The 27,552-nt window shown below is 32.4% G+C and overlaps 3 protein-coding genes across 10 annotated transcripts; 2 read left to right on the top strand and 1 right to left on the bottom strand.

Annotated features, from left to right (window-relative positions):
• Nucleotides 1-460: 460 nt before the first annotated feature.
• Nucleotides 461-9,020, bottom strand: LOC114384377 (protein FREE1-like). 7 transcript variants are annotated; one of them, XR_003660658.1, is made up of 7 exons: nucleotides 8,803-9,020; nucleotides 8,596-8,751; nucleotides 7,270-7,356; nucleotides 7,053-7,185; nucleotides 6,306-6,380; nucleotides 5,373-5,476; nucleotides 5,091-5,252 (listed from the first exon to the last, which is right to left on the bottom strand). XR_003660658.1 is itself a non-coding variant. In XM_028344046.1 (5 exons), the coding sequence occupies exons 1-5, from the start codon at nucleotides 8,743-8,745 to the stop codon at nucleotides 5,436-5,438; spliced, it is 486 nt and encodes a 161-aa protein (XP_028199847.1). In that variant the 5' UTR covers nucleotides 8,746-9,020; the 3' UTR covers nucleotides 5,091-5,435. The 7 variants fall into 7 exon arrangements, 3 of the variants coding, with proteins under 3 accessions (XP_028199847.1, XP_028199848.1, XP_028199850.1); XR_003660657.1 differs by lacking the exon at nucleotides 5,091-5,252 and adding an exon at nucleotides 461-684 and having other exon boundaries at nucleotides 8,596-9,020; XR_003660656.1 differs by lacking the exon at nucleotides 5,091-5,252 and adding an exon at nucleotides 4,397-4,703 and having other exon boundaries at nucleotides 8,596-9,020.
• A 4,646-nt stretch (nucleotides 9,021-13,666) lies between these two features.
• Nucleotides 13,667-16,657, top strand: LOC114383224 (reticulocyte binding protein 2 homolog b-like). Of its 2 annotated transcripts, none has more exons than XM_028342850.1 (3): nucleotides 13,667-13,980; nucleotides 14,829-15,210; nucleotides 15,302-16,657. In XM_028342850.1, exons 1-3 carry the CDS (start codon nucleotides 13,909-13,911, stop codon nucleotides 16,393-16,395), a joined length of 1,548 nt encoding a protein of 515 aa, XP_028198651.1. In that variant the 5' UTR covers nucleotides 13,667-13,908; the 3' UTR covers nucleotides 16,396-16,657. The 2 variants fall into 2 exon arrangements, with proteins under 2 accessions (XP_028198651.1, XP_028198650.1); XM_028342849.1 differs by having other exon boundaries at nucleotides 14,829-15,219.
• An 877-nt stretch (nucleotides 16,658-17,534) lies between these two features.
• On the top strand, nucleotides 17,535-26,247 carry LOC114384834 (vacuolar protein sorting-associated protein 35B-like). The gene is made up of 22 exons (XM_028344632.1): nucleotides 17,535-17,704; nucleotides 17,775-17,871; nucleotides 18,148-18,271; nucleotides 18,364-18,552; nucleotides 18,847-18,940; nucleotides 19,144-19,200; nucleotides 19,291-19,380; nucleotides 19,479-19,601; nucleotides 20,899-20,973; nucleotides 21,041-21,100; nucleotides 21,767-21,883; nucleotides 21,980-22,219; nucleotides 22,292-22,357; nucleotides 22,554-22,643; nucleotides 22,732-22,821; nucleotides 23,346-23,435; nucleotides 23,678-23,746; nucleotides 24,112-24,192; nucleotides 24,285-24,392; nucleotides 24,844-24,947; nucleotides 25,455-25,568; nucleotides 25,648-26,247. The coding sequence occupies exons 1-22, from the start codon at nucleotides 17,612-17,614 to the stop codon at nucleotides 25,868-25,870; spliced, it is 2,394 nt and encodes a 797-aa protein (XP_028200433.1). The 5' UTR covers nucleotides 17,535-17,611; the 3' UTR covers nucleotides 25,871-26,247.
• The last annotated feature ends 1,305 nt before the right edge of the window (nucleotides 26,248-27,552 follow it).

Raw genomic sequence — 27,552 nt, 5'->3', positions numbered from 1 at the left:
ACATAATTTAAAATTTTAAGATATATTTTCTAAAAGATAATTTGTATAGAAATATGAGAGAAAGAGCATGTGATATTGTATTTCGGTATAAGGAACCTTCCGAGTTTGAGTCTTATACCTAGTGTTTATGAACTTCCACCCGAAAAAAATGTAGTGACTTGATTGTCTTGAACTACATATTCTTTAACCGGACTTTAGTACACAACCCTTACAATATTGGTGTTCAATTAGGTTCTAATCAGTGGTAACGCGTTACAAGGTCTTACGCTTGTATCTTGTTTCGTGAGTGTTACTTAGAGATTAGCCCATATTTCACAGTGGCGACCCCACCACCACACTCACTAGGTGAATCCTCAAAGAGTGAGTTGTGACCCCACCCCTACAATAATTGTCATCGGACTCATTAAGAGGTATTTTTTTAAACCAAAAATACACATATATAAATATCTCGTCATAGGAATGAGAAAGGAACAACTCGGCCAAATTTTATTTTGGTATACTTTAGTCAACAAACAATTTCATTGTTATCCGTTGAACTCCATTCATGGGATCACCAATCACACGGAGACGAGTGTTCATTGTTATAACTAAATAATGGGCTTTAATCTCATTCTCCTCGACGACTCAAATACTTGTTGACATGTCAACTTTTTTGTAAGCGGATCTGCAATATTATTTTCTGACCTGACAAAGTCACGAGAAATGACACCATGAGAAAACAAATTTTTTATAGACTTATGTCTCACTCTTTTAAGTGTATTCTTTTTTCATTAAAATTTTGCTTGTCACTTTAGATATAACAATTTGACTATCACAATGCATTGAAATTGGAGGTATACGCTTATTTAACAATGACAAATCACATAATACATTTTTAAGAAATTTAGTCTCACTAATAGTAGTATTTAAAGCAATAATTTTTGCTTTCATGTGAAATAATAATTTGTCTAGTATATTTTCATGATACTGCACATGATCACTTGTCAATTTTATTTCATCAAAATCAGAACTTCAATTTTTTGGGAGAAAGAGAGCAGACATTGTCCTGGAGGAAAGATATATATATATATATATATATATACATACACAAACCACCTTGTGCAACAAACAAAATATCATTGTTGAAAATATGACCGTTGAAAACCAATTTCAAAACAAGCATAACAAACTAATTGACTAATTAAAATAAAATCTTAAAAAAATTTAAAATGAATATTTCATTGTATAAAATAAAATTAATATATATTTATAAATTTTAAATTAAAACACAAATATTTACCAACACAAACAACATACTATTATGTTTTCGGTATGTTCTGCGCTATTTTGGCCTCTAACATTTGCTAGTGTTTTTAATGAGACAATTAATCCACAACAAGGTGAGACAATAGTTTAAAAGTGTTAATGTTGAAAACCTGATAATAAAGAAACTAATCAAAACTGAGAATCACGCTATTGAGATTTGGCTAAAAAAAACCTAGTTGGAAAACCTCCAGCAAAATGAAGGAAAGATGAGTCCCAAATCTTAAAAAATGACTACATATGACCATTGCACGAGATAACAAATTGCAACCATTTAATAACATATAATTATATTTAATAATATTTACTGCTTTCATCTCATTTTATTTATTGTTTAAAGTAAAATATATACATTTCCTCATTCTTTTTATCGTTTAAAAAAGTAGTTGCTTGGACTAATTCTCATTTTCATGATAAAATAATTTTATCTGATTAAAACATCCTTATTTTATAATTAATTTTTTTATAATTAATGAATTGTATTGTATAGTTATAGCTATACATTTTCTAAAACATTTATTTCTTGAGAACATTATTAGAAGAAATAATATTTTTTATATTCTAAAATAACAAATAATTTAAAATAAATAAATAATTTACTAATAACGATAAATGTCATAATTAATTTCGTGGCTAAAAAAAGAGTAGTTAATAAATTATATTTAAATACTCTAAATTTATAAATATTTCATCAACACTTATTATATATTTTATTTTTCTTCCTGACATATTATATCACTAATTTTATCAATTGATTATCTCTCTCCTTTTTTTTTATTTTTATCTCTCTCTCAAGCTATATACACCTCCACAAGATGTCTAAGAATAATATTCCTAAAAACGAAGTTAGAGATAGTGTGTTATTGTAAGTGTCAAGCGTAGTGTTGGGATTCTTGAAGCTAGATTACCCCTCACACCAAAAGTCCAAATAAGTGTGGCTCGTCATTAAATGTATCAATATTGAACATGTAATAATAATTTTCAACATACTAATTATGGGTAGGGACTAGGGACCTAGCCAGATAGATACTGTATTTACATTTGCGGTGGAAGAGACAGGATGGGACTTTTTTACATAAAAAATTATTCAAATAATATAACTCAAAAAATATTTATCTTAATAATACAAAACATTGTAGTAAGTGAAAATGATTTTCCCGAGCCGATTTTTTTTTTTTTACAGTACTTTAAAAATTGATTTCTGAAAAACCAATTTCATAACGAGAATTTTGTTTTTTTTTCAAAACTATGTTATTAAATTAGTTTTTCAAGAACCGATTTCATAAAAGGTTTTCCTTTATCCTTGAGCAATAAGTTTGGATGCAACAGAAGTATCTGTATTTATAGAAGCTTTCATATTCGTCCATTTCTGTACATTCAATCTACTCTACGGATAGAGGGAGGAATACATAAAGTTGAACATGGTAAAATAAGAAATTGAAAAGTATGAGTAATGTCTCAAGCCTACCTAAACTCATTTGACAGAAAAATAAATATATTAATCCCAAAATAATTTGTTTAGATTTGTTTTGAGTTTATAATTTTGAATTTTTCTTGTTATTTCTATGCAATAATTTTGGTGTTTTTCTTGTTTATTTGGGGTTCCTACTTAGATTTAACCGTCATCACTCAGTAAACACATTATGCTACATTCTATTCAAAAGCATATATCAACATCTCTTGGTACCCATTGATGAATGCATTGGGTTAATTATGGTAACGCAGACCTCCTTCAAAGTGGGAAAAGACTGGATCAATATCATTAGTTTGTGCCAGTGTTCTTTTCATTATCTTCTATTCATCAAAATAAATATTTATTGCAGATTACTAATGATATATTGTGGTTGAAATTGTTTGGCAACTCAATCCTTGGATTTGTTATTATATTTTGATCAGCTTAAGAATTTATGTGCTCATGCAAGAATTAATGGATTATTGTGTTGAGAATAATAATAATATATGTGTTCTAATTTTAATAATAAAATATTTTATTTATTTTTTATTATTTTTTATACTGTTTTGATAAAATAGTTAACTTAATAAAAGTCCTTGATTAAAATTAAAGTTTTGTTATGATAATAAAGATTATGAAAATGAGAAAAGTTTCTTATAATTTTAATTTGAATTGTTCTTGATCATAGAATTATTGTAAATATGATATCGATAATCTGGATAAACCAATATATATGTAACGATCTTTATTGGATAAAAATTAATAAATCTAATCTATTAAATTACACATATAGATTATGTATATGTAAATATCATCATTGAACTAACTCAATTGAGAATTCATAACACGTACTATTACCTTGATATGTTAATAGGAAGTTCTCATAAAAAAATATAATAGTTTTTCTTTGACTTGAGATTATTATAGTAATTAAAAAATCCATAAACTCTTGGTAACACTCTAGGATAATTAAGACCACAATATTGAATTAGAAAAAAGAGAGTTTCTTAAGTCATTCATTTATTAAATGTGTTAACTTATTAGAATTTAACACTAATATTATACTCTAGCGTTAATCTTGAGCGCATAGAAGAAAATATTACATTATTCTTTTATTGGTTCTTGAATGTAAAAGATATCACTACATATTGTTTAGACATCAAGGAGTGTTTTTAGATGTCTAACTTGATTGCTAAATTAATTATAATTAATTTACCGGTTTAATATTGAAAATACGAAATCACACGCAAACAAGTGCTTCAATATTTGCAAAAAAGAAAAATAATTTATTTGATAATTAAATTAAAAAATTTAATTTAATCAAATAAATATTTTAGTGAAATATTATTATATTCTTTGCTATCACCAAGAATATAATTAATATAAAAAAAGAAGAATATTATTTTATAAATGTGAAAGTTGTTCATAAAATAAAAATAATATCATATTGTTACGTATCAGGATCAAATCATATGATTAGTTATCATAATTAGTCATACGATTAATTGTGAATATGAGCAAGCTTTTTAAAAATATAAGATATTTGATTTTTTTATGAAGATAAAGAAATATGAAATTATTTTAAATAAAACTTTTCATTTTTTTCTTTTGTTTTCTCTGAAAAAAGGCTAAGTTCATATCTCTTCATCAACATTACAAATAGATAAAATCTAGAAAAAGTCGAACCTAATTTTAGACTTTGAGAAGTAGAAAAAGAATTTATTTTATTTCACTCATCAAAGAGTTGAATAAATACATGTAGAGTTTTCCCAATATCGAAAAACTTTATAATTAAATAGTTCATATACGATATGTGATCATTTGATTATGAACACTAATCTTTTCTTACATATTGGTGAAACTGTACTTACCTCATTAATGCACGCGGAAAGAAGACATATATGGCATGCATCGTGATCACTTTGCCCCAATCATATATCTAGGGAATCTGTGTAAATTTCATTTATTTGAAAATTAATGAATTCTGGTATTGTCGAGTTCAAAATTTTTGTGGTTTGTAAACATGCTTAAAAAAACAAATCTAATCCGTGTAATATTAAGGGTATTTTACTAGTTTGTTTTCAAACTGTGTTTTGATTTCTGTTAACCTTGAAGTTTACTCTGGTTCTAGTTTTTGTTTAACGTTTAGCTCATTGCGTCACATTTTAATGGATACATAAACTATTCCTCCTCACAAGTTTGTCTTTTTTCCTGCCAAACTCCATTTTTTAATGTATGTCCATGATATGTTAACAATTTAAAAATAGAATTTTCGTTAAAAAATAATTATTGTTTCAAAAACATATAACCCATTAATATATTTATTGTTAGGCCATTAACTTATTAAATTAATATATTTATTGTTATTAAGCAACTTGTCCATTGTTGGGGGAAGTTACACGTACACTTCCCCATATTAAACTAAACGTTCCCTGAGAAATGCTACTTCGTGAAAGCCAAGAAGTTGAACAATTGTTCCACCCACTTTTGTATCTCCCTGTGCAGTCCAAGAAAAGGGTGCCCTTAAGTTATAACCCATGTGCAACGTGACTCACACACACACACACTCTTCCCTTTTGTATCTCCACAGAAGAAAAAAAGAGAAACAGGGGCATACCGGTGCGGGGTGATGGAGGTGATGGCGCGGCGACGGAGGCGTTTGGTTCGCTTGCGGGAAACATCAAGGAGAAGAAGGTCCTCGGGTGCATTTTAGTTCAGCAGCTGGACAATTACAACTTCATTACTGTTCTTCTAGGCTCTTTTTAAGTACTTAAAACGTTATAAGATAGATACACAACCAAAATTTGAAGTATTTTCCCAGGCTTAAAATGAAAGACCGCACCCTAAATAACAGTTCGGCATTTCCTTAAAAATATGTGAAAATTTAAGAATTGAGTTTTATTAAGAAATTATATGAAAAACTTCTTTGAAATTTTCATCCTAATTTTAAAGGGATACCAAACTAACTCAAAAGTATTAGATATGTACTTGTTACTTAAAGTTGTTTTAAACTCTTGTAGGTGGGCACTCTAAGTTATGTGTCTCTAGAAGCATTATCTGAAAATGGTGTTGTTCCTTGCTGCAGGAGGTTTTTCCCATGAGATAGATGGGAGGGTTGTGGATACTAATTAAGTATTAGTCAGGGACATGAATTGTAGGATTTATTCATTTGCTTCCATAATTAATCCATATCATAGAAAAAGTGTTTTTTAGTTTTAAAAATAAAGAAAGGAACATAAGAAGCTGTTTATTAGAAGTATAGAAATTCTAAACAATACCACGATGTGTACTTTTATTCTTTTAAAGATATACATGCTTTTAAAGGTTAGGGAGAAAATAAACTAATGTAGATTCCTGGGTCTTCGTTTTCTTAATTTTAACTAACTGGGCACTGTATCTATGTGGCAAGATCTTTTCTTGTGTATTTATCATATTCTTTCATCTATAATCTATAAATTAATCCGATCCATCTGGTAATAGAGCCATGCTATTGCTCACACCAACTGCCACTTAAATATTAAATACTAGAGATTTTGAAACTGTGACTGACCTTGTTGATTTTCTTGCTTAAATAAGTTGTACTTGGTCAGCCTCAAGTTTTCAAATGAAACAGCTAAAGCCTTTTCTGCAGTAAAATTGTAACTTTGACATCCAGGTGCTGTTAAAATTCGTTCTTATACAAATAATTATAATCTTTTTTTCTGGGAGACAGGTATTATAATTTCAATCTTGAGGATAATAACCAAGGCATCACTCCTACAAGCCCCTAAGGGCCTCAAAATAAGTACTCACTTGTACTTCATGGTTGCCACCATTTTCCTCCTATGTTGTATTATCTTTAGCAACTTGCAGCACAAGTTACCAGTGATGCAGCAGTATCATCAGAGGCTTCATCAGGACTCAGGAGAGCACCTTATGCACAGGGACAAAATTTTGGGCAGTGGCAGGAAAATTTAAGGGGGCAGCATTTGGAATTTTCATAATCTACATAGTGTCTCTGTCTATTTTCCCAGGATTTATTGCTGAAGATCTTGAATCCAAGCTTCTAAGGGATTGGTATCCTATTTTACTAATAACAGTTTATAACAGTTCAGCCAGGCTACTATTCTATCCACTCTTTGCAGTGTCTTCATGGACCAAAGTGGCTGAAAGCTGAAGTTCTTTTTTGGTTAGTATAGGCTTAATTTTTCAGTGCAATCTGTCTTAGTCTTACTGCTTACTCTGATTATCATTATTCTATCTAATTTATCAGCAACATAAATACTGGCAAACATGAAGAATGAATTTCTCTGTATACCTGTATGGTGGGCAGTTACTGTATCCAAAAGTGTGTTGGTAGTATAACTATTGGATTGCAGTCTTATTCGTCTTGGCTCAACAACATCCACCGAGCTCTTAGACCAAAATGCAAAGGTAGATGAATCGAATTTCTGCATAATTCAATTAGAAAATGTTATATTGAGATTGACTACAAATTAATTTCAAATTTTCACAAAGGAAAACAACAAGCTTACATCACATCTTGTTATGTTCTCAATTGGATATATTCTCAATGTTCGACTAGTATTTGGATCCAACATACGAATTCCATCCAAACCAATCTGAAAGAATTAGCAGTGACAAAATCACCAATTAAAATCAACCACCATGGTAAACAACAAATAGTTTAATGAATGCATAACAAAAATTATGCTAAATGTCTTCGGGATAGAGATTCGCAGAAAAGGTAGGTTCCTGCATAGTGCATACCTACTGGATTCTGACTTTGCATGCAAGTGTAATAATACAACAACAAAAGCTTTGTCCCAAGTGAAAGCTTTTGAGCTGAAAGAAGAAAAAAAAATGATTGCACATACGGACCATCAAAGTGCCAAAAACACACATCTCTGCTAACATATTCCCTTTTGCTTTTCAAATAATTATATTAGGAGGGGCTGATTTTTGGATACCCACTTAATTACAATTATTCCTTCAATATCTTTCATTTTTCTTTATTTCTCTTCTTGTCACATCACACATAAATCATATCAATCACTTAGGTCTCCTCTTTTTCCATCTCTCTCTAACCGATCACACCCAAGGTGCGTCGAAGTATTATTTCCCTGTTAGAAGATATACCTTTCGGGAGTATATTTAGAAATCCAAAGTTGTAGCTTGCCATTATACTCCCTCTAGAAAAACAAGTGAGAATATATTAGGGCCAAGTTCCTAGATTCAAACCCATGCTGTCTTCATTGTACATAAAAATATATATATATATATATAAATACCCCATTTGGTTTCCTCATTTTCTATTTTTAATGAAAATAGGAAATGATACAGAAAATGTGTTTGAGTGTGTTATAGGAAACAGTTTATCTGAAAATATTTTTAAAATAAATCTTAAAACTGGAATTTTTTTTTGAGAAAAAAAATGGAAATAATTTTAAACCCTCCTACAATACAACATCCTCCTATATCAATATCCTCCAATTTATTAAAATTAAATTAATCAAAAAAGTATTGAATACTACTACATTTTATGTCTAAGTGCATTTTCATTTCCATTTTAATAACACATTTCCCATAAACTATAAAGTATCTGGGAGATTATTAATTTACTCGTCCAATTATTAAAATAAAAACATCATATTATTAAATTATATAATATGATAAATAATTAGTAAAATTATGTTTAAGTTTTTTATTTTTTAAAAACTTATTTAAAAATTTTCAATAATCAATCAAACAAATTTTATTTAGTCCCAGATGATTTTTTATCCAGCGTTGCCTAATTTACTGTCAACCAACATGCAAGTGCAATTTAAGCGAAAACTAGCAGCAGAATAAATGCCTAGTACCTGACAGAGAACATCCACAGTGCTCTGACCACCACTTTCCGCCAACATCTTCACCCGAAACTTCTGCACTCCGCTTTCACAACCTTGCTCGTCGCCGTCGTCGCAGGGGAGGAGCAGCATCACCACCACCGACTGCCCTCCCGTAATCATCGAGTGGAAGATGATTTCGGCGCCATCGTCGTAGGATTGGAGATGTTGCAGTTGGTGTTGGTGAGAGGGTCGAATTGAAGGATTGAAGGAGTAAGAGGTTGGGGATAGGTGAAGGGAGATGCGGATGAAGTGTAAGGCCGATGGAGATGTCCAATTCTCCCAAAAGTATAAAGGATCCAAATAGGAATCACAATGAGAGAAGTCGGAGACGGATTTTAACTCTTCTCATTCCCATGAAAAGGTTGGACTCATACGGATTCGGATATAAAGATATGGGTTTGATATTTGAATACTCATGTCCATTCCCATAGAATTCAGTTATACCTATGGCTAATTTGTTACATTATTTTTTTTATAATTTAATTTACTTATTATATAATTTTAATTCAAACAATATATATAAAATAATGAATAAAAAAATAAAGAATTAAGTTATATTTTTATTTAAATGTATAGTTGTAAGTTTGTTATTTAACACTAATTCATTTATATTTTTTTAAAATTATAACAATAAAATCTTTGATATATATATGTTATGACAAAAAAATATAAAAATATAACCATGACAAGTGTGAGTATAGTTTGATATTCATTTCCGTTTAAAAAATTCAAAATAATACTCGTGTTCAAGCTCGTATCTTATCAAGGTGGGTATTTTTTGTTAAAGTCAATAGAGGTTTAAGGTTGTAACCACATGTTCGAGATTAGTTATCATGCCTAGATCCAAACGTGACTCACATCCCTATAGTGTTCGACTATATTATCTCAGAGACTTCCCTCAAGGTCAACATAATCTCCTTTAGAATCGTTGATATAGAAGGTCCAAACACAAGATACTAATTTTGAAAAAGGAATATTAAGTAATTTAGTATAATCCTTTTTGTTATCTTTTTTGCTGATGAAGCTCTCCACCAAGTTTTAATAGTTAACTTGCTAGAGCATATATAGTTATTTTCTTGTTGAGCTCGTTGTTTTAATTATAACTTGCATAGTTAGTGTGGAGCAAAAGAGTTCATTAGGTTTGCAGTTGATTATGTATAAAATTGAGGCAAAATCATATGCCCTTGTTCAAAGTGTTGTTACATAAGGGGGGTTAGTGTGCATGAGTTGAAATAATAGTTAATGTAATGGGTTGAAGTTGCTAGTCAAACTAATGGGTCAATAGTTGAAATGCATGAACTAATGTAAGTAATATGATACTATCTTTGTTCCTAAATATAAGTTTTTTTTTCCAATTTTGTTTGTCTTTTTTATAAGATTATTTTCAAAATTTTCTTTATATTAATTTGTTTACTAAAATACCTTTAATTATTTCACAACAAATGTTATGAATTAAAAAATAAATGCATTATATATCTTATAAGGGTTAGAGAACAAGATTTGCAGATATTAACTAATCGTGTATAAAGTAATTAAGTAGAAAGAGCAAGATGGTGAATCTCAATAATTTTAAGGATGATTTTGGAAAAATAATACAAATTGTTAACAAATTTAATGTTATTAACTAAGTTAATCAAATTTCTTCAATAATGTGAATTAGTTAAAATAATAGTATGTTTAGAGACGTGTGTAGTATTTATATACACGTATATATGATTTATGTCACAAATTTTTAAAATAATTATGGTGGTGTAGTGGTAAGTTACCATGCTAAAACTTGCAAGTGTTAGGTTTGAAACCAAAAGAGTATAACATTTTGCATCCCCCCTTCTCCTAAAATTGACCAACAAATCATTAAGACATGTGAAAGGTGAATGCATGTTCAAAAAGTTGTTGTAGGCATACCAAGACAAGGTAGCTATTGTGAATGCACATATCAAGAAAATCGTTGCACCTTATCACACAAAGGACACAAATTTGAAAAAACATAAAATTCAATTTCTTTGGTTCACTAAAACTTGTTAATACCGAGATAATCCAAATTTTGACAGGTTTTGACTAGTTTAACAAAGTCAACACATGGTCAATACACATGTTTGCTTTTATATTTAACTCGAACTAGTCATAATGTTGATTCCCTGTTCGAGTTGGTTTTAAAACAATGATTTATTTTCTAATTGATTTGATCAAAGTTATACATGTTAAACAAGGCACAATAACAAGAAAAGTGTTGTGATTTGGGGAATAACAAGATGCATGCTACAAATGATACAAACACAAATATGAGCATGATGGTGAAAGTTTTAACTTAGTTGTTGAATCAAGCATGATCGTGTTTCATCTTTTAAGGTCATACTAAGTATGAGCACATACATATCTTTTTTTTAAAGCAAAAACCTCAAAACTCAAGCACAACCGTGTTTTGCATTGAACACGATTGTGCTCCTTTTACAAAGCAAAATTGCATAATTTGAAGCATTGTCGCGTTAGGGATAGCATAATCGTGCTCTCTTCTTGATGAAATTTTTGCCTTATAATAATTAAGACAATATCTATTTTTTCCTCCTAAATTCCTTTTTCATTAATTTTTAACAAATATTCTTGAAGATCCCATGTCTCCAATACTTGGAGGAAATGTTCTACTAATAAAAGTTGATCAAATCAGTTTGATAACTAATAGTAGTGGTGCAAGCAATTACATTTGTGTGGCTTTAGTTGAGTATTATTTAGTGCATGCAATTAAAATTGGGTTAAGTAATTGTCTAATTCTTTCTATGTATAACATGTGAAAATTTGTGAGTAAAAAAACAAACTAAATTCTAACCCTCATTCTCCCGCAAGCCATAGCAATGTATTTTGTTTTGGAGATTAACTCAATCTAATTGTAAGTTGTAAAACAAGTTTAATGATTTCATTGAATGGTCTCTGTGAGTTATAAAATAATGAAGAAACAAATATTAACCGATGACTTATAAGAATTACGAAGAAATATTGAATTAATAATTGTGAGGTTTTTCTTTGTTAAAAATTAAAGAAATGACTATTTTAAGGTTAGTTGGAGTGGATTGGGTTGCTAAAAAAAAAATAAAAAAAGCAAACCCAAATTGTATTGTAAATCAGACTAAATTAAGTCCAACCTATGTCACTATCACCCTTAACTAACATAATGCACGCCCAATTTGGTGCAATGAAAAAAATTTACGAGACTAGAGTGAAATTTTTTAAATACAAGAGATCAAACTTTAAACTAAGATGTAAATAACCGTTTGTTTCATCTCAATGACTTTTAGCAAAATAATTATCATTTCATTGACTTTTAGCAAAATTATTGTTATACAAATAAAATTTGTCATGTTTAAAAGTAATTTTATAATATTAAAACTAACAATATATCAATAATTGAATAAAAATATGAAGAGTACAGTGATACTTCATGTATTTTATTTTGTTATAATTACACATGTACTTTTTGTTTTCAATCTACAGAAAAATCTCCTAACCTTTCTTCTTGTTTCTGTACAGTGACATCTCCCTTTTTGAAATAATGTTTATTCTTTTTGCATATTTGATAATGTGATAGACACATGTTTTTTAAGTTTTTTTTTTCATATTTAAATCATCCTCACGTCCATCAGAAAATAAGGTAAGTTTGGATAAAAATCATGTTATTGATACAATTTTTTATTTGTTACTGGAGATACTCATTCAAATATTAAAATTTTGTCATCTTTATTGACTTAATTATAAATAATATTCCGCACAATTGATTGTGGGTGAAAATAATCCTTAAAAGATAAAGTTAAGCTCCAAATGAAAAAAAAAGTATTCATTAATTCTCATCACTTTAATTAAAACATTTATCGTTTATAATTATGATAATCAACTAAAATGACAATATTGGAAAATGTAATTTTTTAATTTTTTTCAAATATTATTTTTAATTTTTAATTTTTAGTTGAAGAATTTATATTTTGACTTTATTTATATGGGAATTAATTGATATTTTAATATTTATTTATGCTCCTTTTTAGTTTCAAAAACCAGAGCTTTTATTAGACTTACCTAAAAATAATTATGTTTCTCGTTCAATAAAATTAAATATGCTAAAATATATATTTTTTTAAAATTTTAATTATCAATAATGAGTGCATGCAAAAACTATTTTAAATTTTTAAACAGGTTTATGATTCAGCAACTCAATTAAACGCAATTTGAAATTCATAATTTTTTTTAAAGGGAATTAGCTCTCTAACCAATCACAATAATTTCGTTTTTAAAAAACAATAACATAAGAAAAAGTTAACTTAATAAGTAAAATTAATCAAGTAGAGATTAATTTATCTTGCAAATATATTATTTAATTAAAAATAAATATGTTTAATTTAAATTTGATTTGTATCTGAATCAAATTATTTTAAAGTTAGATTTATGACACCTGGCATCCGAACTTTAAAGAATTTCCTAATTTTATCATGTTTTATCTAACCTGTTTTTTGATTTATCGGATTTACAAATATAACAAATATAGATGTATAGGCCTAGGACAATTTCATTCAAAAAAATTACTTGAATAAAACACAAAGTGAATATAAATACAAACCAAAATAAAGACATTAAACATAACAAATATTTTGTTCTTTAAGAAAATAAAATTATTTTTGTTTTTTTAATTATAATTTTCATTTTATTTTATTATATATATATATATATATATAATACAGTAAAAGTGAAAATAAATTAATATTAATTTATGAATAAAACTAAAAAAAAAATGAATCTAAAAGCCTCCAAAATTTTTGTGGCAGATGCAATTGGCCTTGCTTTCCCGCGGAGCTTTTAATTTTTTCTTTTGATTTGGGGTCTTCCCCCCTTCATTAAAAAAAGATAATCGTTAATTTGAAATTGTTTGGAATTCATATTGTAGCGAGGGTAATATCGTAAAAGCAGCAATACGCGTGGCCGCGTAGGCATCACGAAACCGTGTGGTAACAAAGTCGGTTTCCGTGGCTATAAATAAGCCCTTGGCCCCTTTTATTCTTCCTATTTGGCTGAGACGATTCAGATCTTAGGGTTTCTTCTTCTTTTCTTTCTGTGGAGCCCCATTGACCATAGCCGCCAGCCAGAGAGAGAAGAGAAGCCTTCGATCGTAGGTTTTCTTACCCTCCTTTCTCCCAAATCGGGCCTTTCCGCTTCTCGATTCGCTTCCGCAGCTGAGCGATCTGGAAAACCCAGAAAAGAACCAACCGAACGTTTTATATTTTTCGGATAATCAATCAATTGAAGATGTCTCGTTGCTTCCCTTTCCCCCCTCCTGGGTATAGGGCACGTGGCGAGGCCTTGATCAAATCGATTAAGGTTTGTTGAGCCGTTTCGATTTTGCGTTTGTGCTCAACTCTCTCTGCATGTTGTTTCTCTGCATAAAACTGCCACCCCCCCTTTTTGCGCTTGGGTTGTATATTAGTGCCAAACGCTGCCGTTTTAAATGTGTTTTGATCGAACCCTAGAACCCAGATTTGGCCATGTTGTGAGCAAAGATCTGTTGCCCCGCGGTCATTCTCTAAAACTTTTATAATATTATTTAGGGTTTTCTTTTGGGTAATTAGTAAACCGAAATTGTTTTGTGAGACCTAGAAAAAGGGTTTCGGTTTTTATAAGGATTTTATAATGCATGCAGTTCTTCCAAATCACTAACAATTGTTTTTAATAATTGGTGGGTGTTTTTCACCTATGTTGCCTAAAAAACCTGAAATGTTTTTTTTTAAACCAATAATCTCTGTTACGTAAATGGTGAATTCAAATATTGGATCGGTTTTTTGTAGTTAGGATCACGTTAGGTTATATAATCTGAGGTATAAAGATGCGAAATCATATGAAACTCGTTCATTTTGATTAGTGGGTGATTGGGTAATCTTCGATTTTCTCACTCATTGGTAGAAATGACTCAGGTTATTTTACTATTTTGTGGCATGTGATTGCTACTCTCTTGTATATATGAAATAAAATGTAAATAGTTATTGTTCTTGCAATTGTTGAAACGATTGTTCTTGACTACCAAAAGATTTGTAAATTGTAAAGAGATATGAAATAGCTCTAGTTCTTGAATTGCATGGTGAAGCAAAGATTGAAATGCTTGCATAGCATGTTTGTTTCTTTGGACTTCTTCCCTATCATCTATTTGAAAATGTTATTCTGGTGCTTTAAAGCTCCGAGAGGAGATGGAGAAAGCAGAGAAGGACCGGAGGGAGAAGAAGGAGAAGAAAAGGGAAAAGAAAGAGAGGAAAAGAGAGAAGAAGGAGAAGAAAGAGAGAAGGAAAGCGGAGAAAGAAAGGAAACTTAAAGACGGAGCAAGTGCCTGCCCTGGCACTGATGATGGCAAAAAGTTTAAGCTCATCAACGAACTAAAGGAAACCAAAGCAGATGGAAAATTGCAAAAGGGTGAAGACAGTGAGAATGAACAACATGAGAGGAGTGGAATTACAGAGGAACTTGACCTACCTGTCACTTCTGTGGAGCCTTGCTGCCTTTCTGACTGTACTCAAAGCAGTAAGAGAAAAAGGAGCTCCCCAGAATCAACTCATGATCATGGTGAGGAAGGTTTGAAACTAGTCATTTTATTGTATATTGTTGTGTTTGGGTTAACTTTGTATAAATCTAATTTGTACTTTCTGTGAAACAGGATCTGCTATTAAAATTCGACTTCCGTTGAGGAAGCATAGAGAACCTGAAGAATTGAAATCCAAATCAAAATTTCAAGCGGGGTGTTCTTCTGGAAGTGTGGGGGAAACTGCAAATTCCTTCACTAAAACTACACTTGGAAGTGATCGTCAGTCACAATGTCTCAGGATTACAGAGCTGAATCGGGTACTTGGAAACTCTGATTCAAGACATGGCAAAGCAATGCAGAATTCAGTTCATGGAGATGTTGTGGTCACTAAGAATACCATTGGAAGTAATCGTCAGTCACAATGTCACAGGACTACAGAGCCCAAACATGTTATTGGAAACTCCGGCAAAGTGATGCAGAATTCAGTTCATGGAGATGCTGCGGTCATTAAGAATACCATTGGAAGTGATCGTCAGTCACAATGTCTCAGGACCACAGAGCCCAAACGGGTTCTTGGAAACTCTGGCAAAGTGATGCAGAATTCAGTTCATGGAGATGCTGCGGTCATTAAGAATTCCATTGGAAGTGATTGTCAGTCACAATGTCTCGGGACCACAGTGCCCAAACGGGTTCTTGGGAACTCTGTCAAAGCGATGCAGGCAGTTCATGGAGATGCTGTGGTCACTAAAAAGAACCTTGGAAGTGATCAATACCTCAGGGTTACAGAACCGAAACGGGTTCTTGGAAATTCTGATTCTAGAAATGGCAAAGCAAAGCAGAATCCAGTTCATGGAGATGCCGTTGTCACTAAAAATACCTTTGGAAGTGATCATCAGTTGAAAAGTCTCGAGATTACAGAGCCCAAACGGATTCTTGGAAACTCTGATTCTAAACATTGCAAAGCGTTGCAGAATTTGGTTCCTGGAAGTCAAAAAGTTGAATCTTTGTACGAATCTTTGTTACAGATTCCACCACTAACGTATGATGGATTGGACTCGGTATATGATGATTGGTTATTTAGTTCTGAACCGAAAGAGTCAAGGCCCGTCTCGAAGAAACAGAAGTGTGATTCTGATGTCTTTCAGCTTTCAAATTCTATGTGGCCTCGTGCACAATACTTGCCTGAGGTCGAAGTATATGCGTTGCCATACGCAGTTCCGTTTTGATTCTTTTGGATTATTTTTTGACAATAGGTGGTAGTTTGATGAAAGTAGGGAGCTGTTCTGTGTTCTAATTGAGAACCGGTGGATGATTGTTTTTTTGAAAGAGAAAAACAATTACATGGCATATGGGCAAAGATTGCGTTAATATGTTCAAACATGATCGATGTAATTTTGTCATCCATACTTGGCGGTAGTAGTATTTGTAGAATGCACAGACATAAATATTATAGTAGTAAAACAGTTTTTTAGCAAGTGATTGCGATTATATTAAAATCATTCACAGTTTCACACCACTGAAATGGGTTGTGGGCCAAGGGAGCTGTGCAACGTAGCATGCAGTTTAAAATTGAATGTGATAAAAGTGTGAAACGTTTTATGGGGGTTGGATTAGTTGATAAAGAATTAAAGACTAGCTGATGAAACATGGTTTATCAAAAGGTAAAAATTCAATTGGGATAACTATTCAAAGTTTTACTGAAAGATTGGATTTACTACCATATGTTTGTTTTTCTTGAAACTTTCTTGAAAGTCAATTATTCAATCAAATGATACATGGACAAATACTACTTATAAAAATGTTTACCGCAAGCATATGCAATGGAGTCATAAAATGAAAGTCATTTGATCTACGGACAATATTTTTGTGGTAAAGACTGTTATTTCAAGCAGTCTAATTTAGGTCATCAACATTAAGGACTAAAAGTGTTAATTGAATTTTTTTTATAGAGATTTTGACCTATGGGATAGTAAACCTTAAAACTAATGGTTTAATAATGTATGAACTTTTACACTATTAATTAATTAGGCACCATAATACTAAAAGTCAGTTATCATTCATTTAATTTGTAATATAAGGTGATGAAGTATGATTTGAATTTCTGGTATTTATATTTAATGTCCGATGTACAAAATAAAAAATAAAATTTGTAAATTATAATCAAAGAACCGTGTTAAAAAAATATTTACATTTTCAATGCATGTAAATATAAAAAAATATTAAAAGAACTCACTAAAAGATAATTCAAACAAAAAAATTAAGAGAAAATTGATATCTAAATTAAAATTTGGTTACCAAAATTACACTTTTTTTTTTTTTTTTTTTCAATTTCGTCAATCCATGGTGGTTTTACTTTATTATTGGAGTCAATCATCTTCACCTGCGATTCAATTCAACGTCTGAAGAGGAGGAGCGATCTGAGGTGAGGAAATTAAAAGAGCAATGCTAGCACAGGGATTCGAGGACGAAGAGAAATGGCTCGCCGAGGGGATCGCCGGCATTCAGCACAACGCATTCTTCATGCATCGCGCACTGGTATTCACTATTCTTCACCGCAGCACTTCCTAACCTAATTTCTCAATTCACAATTTGCTCTCTCTCGCAGGACGATAACAATCTCAGAGACGCTCTCAAATACTCCGCGCAGATGCTATCCGAGCTTCGAACTTCCAGGCTCTCACCTCACAAATACTACCAACTTTGTAAGTAAATACCTTATTCGTAAGCAAGTGATTGGACACAACTAGTTAATGTGCTGAAGTCAAGATTGAATCGTTTGGATAGTACCTGAGTTTAATCCTTGACTAAAACAATTCTTTGTTAGGCTTTACTTAACTTCCGGTGAAACTCCGATTAGTCAGAGTCATTTTCCCCTTATGAATTGAAGGGTTAAGACCAGAAAAAAAAACCTTCTTTGCTGATTCCAACTTCTAAGCTCTCACTTCAATTATTCATTTCTATTTGGCGTTGTGCCTCAGATATGAGAGCCTTCGATGAGCTCAGGAGGTTGGAGATTTTCTTCAAAGACGAAAGCAGACACGGGGTTTCCATAGTTGATCTCTACGAGCTTGTTCAGCACGCTGGAAATATATTGCCTAGACTGTAAGCGTTTTTTGCGCCCAATTTTTTTTTTTTATTGTTGCTTACCAAATGCCAATGTTCCTGCTTATGATTTGAACTTAATTTACTGCCAGGTATCTCCTTTGCACGGTAGGATCTGTTTATCTCAGATGCAAGGATGCTCCAGTAAAGGATGTTCTTAAAGATCTAGTGGAGATGTGTCGTGCTGTTCAACATCCCATTCGTGGTCTATTTTTGAGGAGTTACCTTTCTCAAGTCAGTAAAGATAAGTTGCCTGATATTGGCTATGAATATGAAGAGGGGTAAGGTTGTTATTTGGTTGTTGATGAATTTATGTTTTTAAATGTCTTGTGCATCTTGTCATTTTAATTTAGAGTAATGTCGTTATATTCTCCAACAATTGTTCTTTAATTTAATAGTAGGTGGTAAATTAGAAAGTAACTGAAAAATAGCTTTTTTTTTGTTTTTAAATTTAATTCCTATGTGTCTTTGGTTTCAATTTTCAATTTGGAAAATTATATTTTGGTATTATGTTTGGACTGGGTGTACAAGCATTAAAGGAATGGAGATTGAAAGGTGCCTCTGTTGTCCTGCAGGGAATCTAATAGTGTGATGGACGCAGTTGAATTTGTTCTACAGAATTTCACAGAAATGAATAAGCTTTGGGTTCGGTTGCAGTTGCAGCATCAGGTTCGTTTAACTTCTTTAACTCTTTTCTAATCTTATTTTATGAGATGCATAGCACCACAGTACTTGCATGCCATAGCCATAGAGGTAAAAATAAATCATGAGAACATGATTTCTGGCCATGCAGGTGTTATGGTGCTTGTGAATCATGCTTAATCTTTGGCTATCCTGAGCTGTGGCCTTCAATTGCTCTTTCTGGTCTGCAGGGACCTGCTCAGATAAGGGAGAAGAGGGAAAAAGAAAGGAACGAGCTTCGTGATCTTGTAATATAAAAATATGATACTATGTCCTGATGAAGCAATGTGTTATACGTTTTGATAGATATATGTGATTTCCTTTTCTGAAATTATTAGGTGGGGAAAAATCTACATGTTCTGAGTCAAATAGAGGGCGTGGACCTTGAGATGTACAAAGACACCGTCCTTCCTAGTGTCTTAGAGCAGGTCTAATAAAGTACATTTTCTCCCCAAAATATAATTTTTCTCTTATTGTAACCCTTGATGTTATATTGTCTCTCAGCTGTTTAAATTGGCTTGAGCAGGTTGTCAATTGTAAAGATGAGCTTGCCCAATTTTATCTTATGGAGTGCATAATCCAGGTTTTTCCAGATGAGTACCATTTGCAGACACTTGAGACTTTGTTAGGTGCTTGCCCTCAATTGCAGGTGGGTAAATTAGATTGGAAATAGATGACCTCTTTTGTGCTTGGGATTTTAAAAATTATACTAGTGGTGACTGGTCAACCTTGTAGAGGCCTAATATACTTGAGTTTAACTTTGTTGTTATTATATTGATTCCTTCTTAAGGGTTTTGTTTTACAAGTATGTGAAGCTCTATGACTTATGAATTGCTGATCATACATTTGGTTGCTCATGAATTTAGGCTATTTGGAATGGTGACCACTGACCTATTCAATTAGATTTTCAAACACCTTGGATTTGGTGCATAAAAAAATTGCACATGATATGCTTAATCACGTGTGGACAATTGGACATACTTAGAGTGTATTTAAATTAAGAGATTCTAGGAGTCAATGTAATTTTTAAGACTAATAAAATAAAATATCTTGATTGGATACTGAACCGGTGAATTTTAAAATCTGTAAGCATTTTGATTGAGTGTAATAAAACAGAGATTTTGGAATTCTGCCTATTGAAGTGGATTTTCAAAAATTCGTCAAGAACTGACTGCACTGTCTTCTTTCTTTCATACTCCTTTAAGCTTCATTGTACATCGTTTATTTTGTACTTATCTCAACTATCATAGTTTATGGCTTCAAGCTATTATTAATTCACATGGTCAACGAATCATCAGACATTTGCTATGCCCACCAATCATTTGACAACATTCCTAGTCCAGATATGGAAGCTGTAAAATTATTTACTTATAATCATTGTCATTGTCATTTTTGATAATTATTTGGTTGACTTTGTTATTAACCAATCATTGTTTTGTTATGGATGTTGATGTAAATTGTTTGATGAGATGCTTGAGAGACATGAGCGTCATGGACAACAATATTGGATGGGTATACAAGGAATGATAATTTTGGTGCAGCTTCTATCTAATCTTCTTCATGGAGGGAATTTCAATTTCACTTCTTGTTACCCAGATACATCATTTTTCAAATGAAGAAAATTAAATTGACAAAATTTGATTTTCTGTATTTTAATTTCTGAAAATTTAAAATTCTCCATCCAAACGCAACCCAGTTTTATTTTTTGTTTCTTAATTGTATCTAGCTGGTGGTAGGTTTCCTTGCAGATGACCAAGAAATTTACTGGATGGCAGTGGTTCACCCATGTGACTTTCTTTTAGAATATATGTGGGGATTCTATTATAAGTGAAGAGTGAAGCAACAGAAAAACTTCTCATAGATCAATTCTGTTCTATTTTTCTCTGATTTTCTTAAAGCTGAAAGCCATTTTTATCTCCCCTATGACTGACTTGATTTATTTGCAGCCCACAGTAGACATCAAGACAGTGTTATCTCAGTTAATGGACAGGTTGTCAAATTATGCTGCCTCTAGTACTGAAGTAAGTTGTATGCACCTTTTGTCAAAAATTAAGCTTCCACGTGTTGTTGATATCATTTCTGCCTCAGGTATTGCCCGAATTTCTGCAAGTGGAAGCATTTACCAAATTAAGCACAGCAATTGGCAGGGTAAACCAGATTTCTTTCAGTTTGCAACTTTTACTCATACTTATTTTGGGAGAACTATAGAAAAGGATGTCCTGATAAAGTTATGGACAATGAACGAACTAAATGTGGTGCTGTTGTCCAAAGGCTGTTACCCCTTCATGATAAATATTTCCCTTTGATAATTTAGTACATGTAGTGATACCTCTTTACATTGTTTTAGTATGGATTTCTGTACTAGCCTTTCTTTTCCTTGTTTTAATTTTTTTTATGAATTCATATGTCAGAAGTTGTATAAGTTGGTAGTGCACTGTTAAAAGTGTTTTGAATTAAAGGTTAATCTTCATGGTTGTGCTAGGCTGCTAGGTGTAACTTATAAATCTGAGGCTATATAACAAGGCCATATTGATTCTTTTTTGGTGCATATTTTAAAAATTTCTTTGTGGATCCAACGGCCTTTACTTGGTAGTTGATCTTCTGTGTAAAAGGAAAAGTCCTTTTCAACTTTCTACGAGAAAAACCAAATAGTGGTTATAGTCATTTGATTTGATAGGAAGAAAAGTACAGAGAAACAAAGGAATGATATCCCATTATCCCTTCTTTGTGCCTTCTAAATACTAGTTATACCTTATTGTATGGACTATGGAGCTGCAATCCAATACCATATAAACTGCATTTGGTTGGTTGCAGGTGATAGAAGCACAAGTTGACATGCCTATTGTGGGAGCAATAGCTTTGCATGTTTCTCTTCTTACATTTACTCTCCGTGTTCATCCAGATCGACTTGATTATGTGGACCAAGTACTGGTATGTTACTTTCAAACATCACAACCTTTTTATGAGATGTGGTATGGACATGAATTGCATTTTAGCTAAGCTGCATCATTTCTGGAATTTGTACAGGGATCATGTGTCAAGAAGCTTTATGGAAAACCAAAGCTTGATGACAATAGAGCAACAAAGCAAGTTGTTGCACTTTTAAGTGCTCCACTTGATAAATACAATGATATTGTGACTGCCCTGACACTTTCCAATTATCCTCGTGTAATGGATCATCTTGATCATGAAACAAATAAAGTTATGGCCATGGTTATTATCCAAAGCATTATGAAGAATAACACTTGCATCTGTACTGCCGATAAGGTATGTTAGTTTGCTTATGGCTCAACATAACAACTTTATCTCTATGTAACAGTGTTCAATATGCCTTTGAAGGTTGAAGTTTTATTTGAACTAATCAAAGGGCTTATAATGGACTTGGATGGAACAACTGTGGATGAGGTGTGCCTGAGTATTTATTATCTTGGGATTTTGTTTATAAAGATATGATTGTTCTCTGTGACCTGTTATTTTTGAATTATTTATTTAACATTTCTTTATATGTCAAAGCAATAAATAATCTATTATTATTCCCTACATAAATATAATATTTTCTCAAGATCATCCTATTTTAAATATTTTTCCATCTTATACACAGGTTGATGAAGAAGATTTCAATGAGGAGCAAAACTCTGTTGCTCGCCTCATACACATGTTTCATAATGATGAATCAGAGGAAATGTTTAAGGTAACGATAAGTGTGTTCATAGTCAAATTGAATTGCACTGGTGTTTCTCTATTAAGTGCTTCATATAACACAACTCATTGACCTTCAGATAATATGTACCGTAACGAAGCATATTATGAGCGGAGGACCAAGGCGCTTACCTTTTACAGTTCCCTCCTTGATATTTTCTGCACTAAGGGTATCTTTCTTCCTTGACGATGATATTCTTTCAATGTTTTATCTCCAGTATCTTTAACATGCTTCTTGAGTTGAGTTTTATATGATGGTTGTCTGAAAATTATATGAATGGACTTGCCTGGTCTTGTCAGGTCCATATTCCACTATAAAGCTACCGATGGTGATCCTATGAACCATGTACACCAGAGATTTGAGACTAAGTATATATGTAAAACTACAAATACTTACAATAATTGTACAGTTATATCTTGAGGTCTTATATTTATGATTTAATAGCCTCATATTATTTTGAAACCTTGTGGCGGCTTCAATGGCGATGCATATTCTTACCCATTAGATTTATAAAAATCCTAATAGTTTTCTACTTCCAATTGGATACTTGATAGCTGGGGCAACAAGGTCTGAAAATATTTACTTAAATTGTATGAAACTGTAATTGGGGGTTTACTTATTGAGATTTGAGAATGATATGTTGGAATGAATAACTCTTTCTTTTTTGCCTTTTTGAATCATATTTTGCTGCAGTTGATCAGGCAATTGCAAGGGCAGGATGGAGATATAGTGGGAGAAGAAGTTCCTACAACACCAAAAAAAATATTTCAGCTTTTAAATGAGGTGATTTAAAAATTTATAATCGAAGTGGAGTGGAGGTCTGGGGTAGAATAATTGTCTCTCTTTATTAGTACAAGTGTACAACTCTAAAATATTTTTTGTTAAACTATCACAGAATAATTTTATCTGGTTTTAGCTGACTACTGTGTAGCATATATTAATTATCAAGTCATTTATGATATTTATGCAATGGACAAATAATGTTACCATAATGTGATGGACAAATAATAGTTATTTTGTTACAGGTAATTGAAGCTCTTTCTTCTGTGTCATCTCCTGAACTGGCCCTGAAACTGTATCTGCAATGTGCTGAGGTATGCTTCACTCTGCAAACTTGAATGATCTAATTGGTTTTGCCTTTGTTTCTCCTCCCTATATTTCCAAACAACTCTGAGAAGAACCAGAAAAGGGGATTTACAAATGAAGTTGTGGCTTGCAAACTTTCTCTCTGCCACCCAAACGTATTTAAAGGGCATCCCCCCCCCCCCCCCCCCCCCCCTCCCCAATTTAAATTGAATGATTTTTAAGGGCTATGCTCACACTGGCTGGCTATAGTCATACAACCATGAATTTTAATATTTTCCTGACATTGTAGAGACTCTTTATCCTGATTATTACAAATCTCTCATTTCACAACTGTTTCAGTAATTTTTTTTCTCACTTTTATTATTAATATCAGGCTGCTAATGACTGTGACCTTGAGCCTGTTGCTTATGAATTTTTCACTCAGGCATTTGTATTATATGAAGAAGAAATTGCGGTAATTATTAATAAAAACAGTTCACTTTAACATTTTCTTAACATGACTAAGAAATGGCCGTACTAATCTGTCTCTGTTTATAATGGTTTTAGGACTCCAAAGCCCAGGTAACTGCAATACATTTAATTATTGGGTCTCTTCAGAGAATGAACATCTTTGGCGTCGAGAACAGGGATACATTAACACACAAGGCCACAGGGGTATAGTCTGGTTACTTGTTTTCCTTTTTTTGGCCCCTATCCTTTTCCTTTTAAGAGTTTGTTTGGATGAGGGGTGATGATGGGAATGGAATAATCCTTCTTACTTGGAGGTTTAAAATTTTTTAGAGGGAAAGGGAATACCAGGGCAATCATTCAACTTCTGCTCCTAAGGTACTTAAAATAGTAAACAAGGATTAGGTTGAAATGTTACAATTATAATAAACCTTTCCTTTCCCATTCCCATCACTAATCACTCATACATGGGAGGATTGGGGAAGGCAACCAGTTCCATCCCCGCCTTCCCAACTTAGTTAAAAAATTCAGTATACGTCAGCCATGTGATTAGTTTTCTTAAGACCCGGACCATTATACAAAAGGATTGTGGCAAATGTTATTAATCTCTTTCTATGTATTCATGCCAAGCCTAACATGATGCTCTATCTTTTCACAGTATTCAGCAAAGCTTTTGAAGAAACCTGATCAGTGCCGAGCAGTTTATGCATGCTCTCATCTCTTTTGGGTTGATGATCAAGATGGTATTAAAGATGGAGAAAGGTATGCTGGTAACTGCTCAAATTGGTTTAACTAGGATGATTATATCGGTTTCATGCATCTTTGCCTCTTACTTATGTTTTCTGAAATAATGATCTTCTTTCGACAATATGGAATCAAGTTTCATAAAGTATTTATGCTTCTGCATCATAAAAAAAAAACTTCGTACCCCATTGCCCAGAGGCTCTTCGCTATGCGAAGGTATGGGGGAGGGATGTTGTACGCAGCCTTACCCTTGCATATGCAAAGAGGCTGTTTCCGGATTCGAACCTATGACCAACAAGTCACCAAGGCACAACTTTACCGCTGCACCAGGGTTCGCCCTCTATGCTTCTGCATCATGATTTATCAAATGTAATTATGGCTCTGCATAATTGATGCACATGTTTAGAATTGCTTAAATTAATTTGGGGTAGAACTTTACTGTATGCTGAACAGTCTTCAAATTGTCATCTTTCGTCTTTTCTGTTTCTTTCTCTTGGGGTGGGGCTGTTGACTGTTTGATTACAGGGTATTGCTTTGCCTTAAGCGTGCTTTGAGGATTGCAAATGCTGCTCAACAAATGGCCAATGCAGCAAGGGGTAGCAGTGGTCCAGTGACGCTCTTTGTTGAAATACTGAACAAGTTGGTTACCTTTTGCTATAAAACTACTTGTTATACTATCTTCATGACTTTCTTACTTACGGATGAGAGTGGGTTCCAGGTACATTTACTATTTTGAGAAAGGAAACCCGCAGATCACTAGTTCTACTATCCAAGGGCTTATAGAATTGATCATGACCGAGATGCAGAGTGACTCTGCATCAGCTCTTCCAGCTTCAGATGCCTTTTTTACCGGCACATTGAGGTACATCCAATTCCAAAAACAGAAGGGCGGTATGCTGGGTGAAAAATATGATCCCATCAAGGTCTCAATCCCTGCCTAACATATCCAAGACACCCAAATGTGAACTTGTATGAAAAGCCAAGCATGTTGTTGTGAGTGTTCATCTTCATCTTAAAAAACAAAAAAGGTTTATCAGTGTTCACTACTCGTGCATTATAAAATGTTTGCAGTGGCATCAAGTTTATTTTGAAGTGAATAATTTTAAATCTTCCTACAAATTCTTCTACTTGCTAAATGAAGAAGTAATTGAAAGTATTTTATACGGCAAGATATTAAATGTACTCACATCTTCATTTAATACTTCTGTTGGGAAGATTAGTAGGAGGATAAAGTATATAACATCACTCTTAATGTACAATTAGCATGTGCAGTTTAATTAAAACTGCATGAATTGAATGTTCATTACTCTTGCATTTACATGTTTGCAGTGGCGTCAAGGTCATTATAAAGCACGATTGGCATTTGCATTTAATGTTTTATCAAAGCCATATAAATTGGATGTTCCCACACTCATCAAAGCTTTTTGAGGTGTCCATTCCTTCCTGAAATTGCATTTTATCATTCCTAATCATGGTTTCTATCGCACCACAAAAGCCCATCCATTGGTCACATCCTTCAATTGAGACAAAATTCTGGTAACTTAAACAGGCAAAACCCACAAAAATCATGGACGGAATAAGAATTTAGGGCTCTGAATACTATCACATTCACATAGGCAGGTAGTACTTCTCGTCAATTGCTTACATAAAACAAGAAATACTCGATTACTCGCATAGGATGAAATGTGATAGGGTGGGTCACCCATAAATCTTGTGATATTAAAGCCTTTAACATGTTGTCCAAACTAAATAGAGGATATAGGGAAGATAAAGGTTAGCATGCAACGGCCTGTCTGTGTCCTTTTAATTTCTGTTTCAAGATCACAACGATTGAACAGGCTCTGTGCCTTTTTGTTTCTTTTTTCTTTGGTGGTTGAAGAACCACTTTAACGGCAATATCAAAGGGGGCTTTTACATTCGGTTGTCACAATAACACATGCACGTCCACGCTAACGACCTGAAACAACACAACTTATAAATGTTAAAAAAGTGATGCCCAACAGAACTATGCTGCTTTTGGGCAAGAGCACCAATCAACTTTTTTAATTCTTCTCCCTTCAAGAGTGAACAAGTATTTACCTGAAGATGAAATAACTTCAAACAGCAAACCCCTTCTCCCAATAAAAAAGAAAAGTACGAAAATTAGGTATTGTTTGGTTCAAATTTTTTAGGTTCTCGTTTTCTTAAAAATGAAAAGTCCCCTAATTTGCTTTAGAGAAGCTCCTTCTTTTAAGGCTTTTATTCATTAATCAAATTTAAATAAAGCTTAATTATTTAGTTCCCAAATTATTTTAAAAGATTCAATTTAATCTCTTAATTTTTAAAAGATTTAATTTAATCATCAATTTTTTTTAAATACACTTCTTTGGTCCTTTTCACCCAATCAGATTGCGATTGTGAATTTGTGTGATTTTTTGATTATGAATGGTGACAATTTTTAATCCTCATTATATTTATTATTATTTTAAAAAAAACCCGTTTCTCTCTCATGTGCATGGAAAAAAGCATTCTTAAATCATGAATATCTAGTTGATGGAGTAACAGCCATGGACAAAAACAGGGAAATTGAAGGCATTTGTTCCATTGACAATGTGTCCCCGTAATCTAATTCAAAAACCTATTG

This window comes from Glycine soja, chromosome 14 (genome assembly GCF_004193775.1).
Source record: "Glycine soja cultivar W05 chromosome 14, ASM419377v2, whole genome shotgun sequence".
NCBI lineage: Eukaryota > Viridiplantae > Streptophyta > Magnoliopsida > Fabales > Fabaceae > Glycine > Glycine soja.
This window is presented reverse-complemented; position numbering and strand designations above follow the sequence as displayed.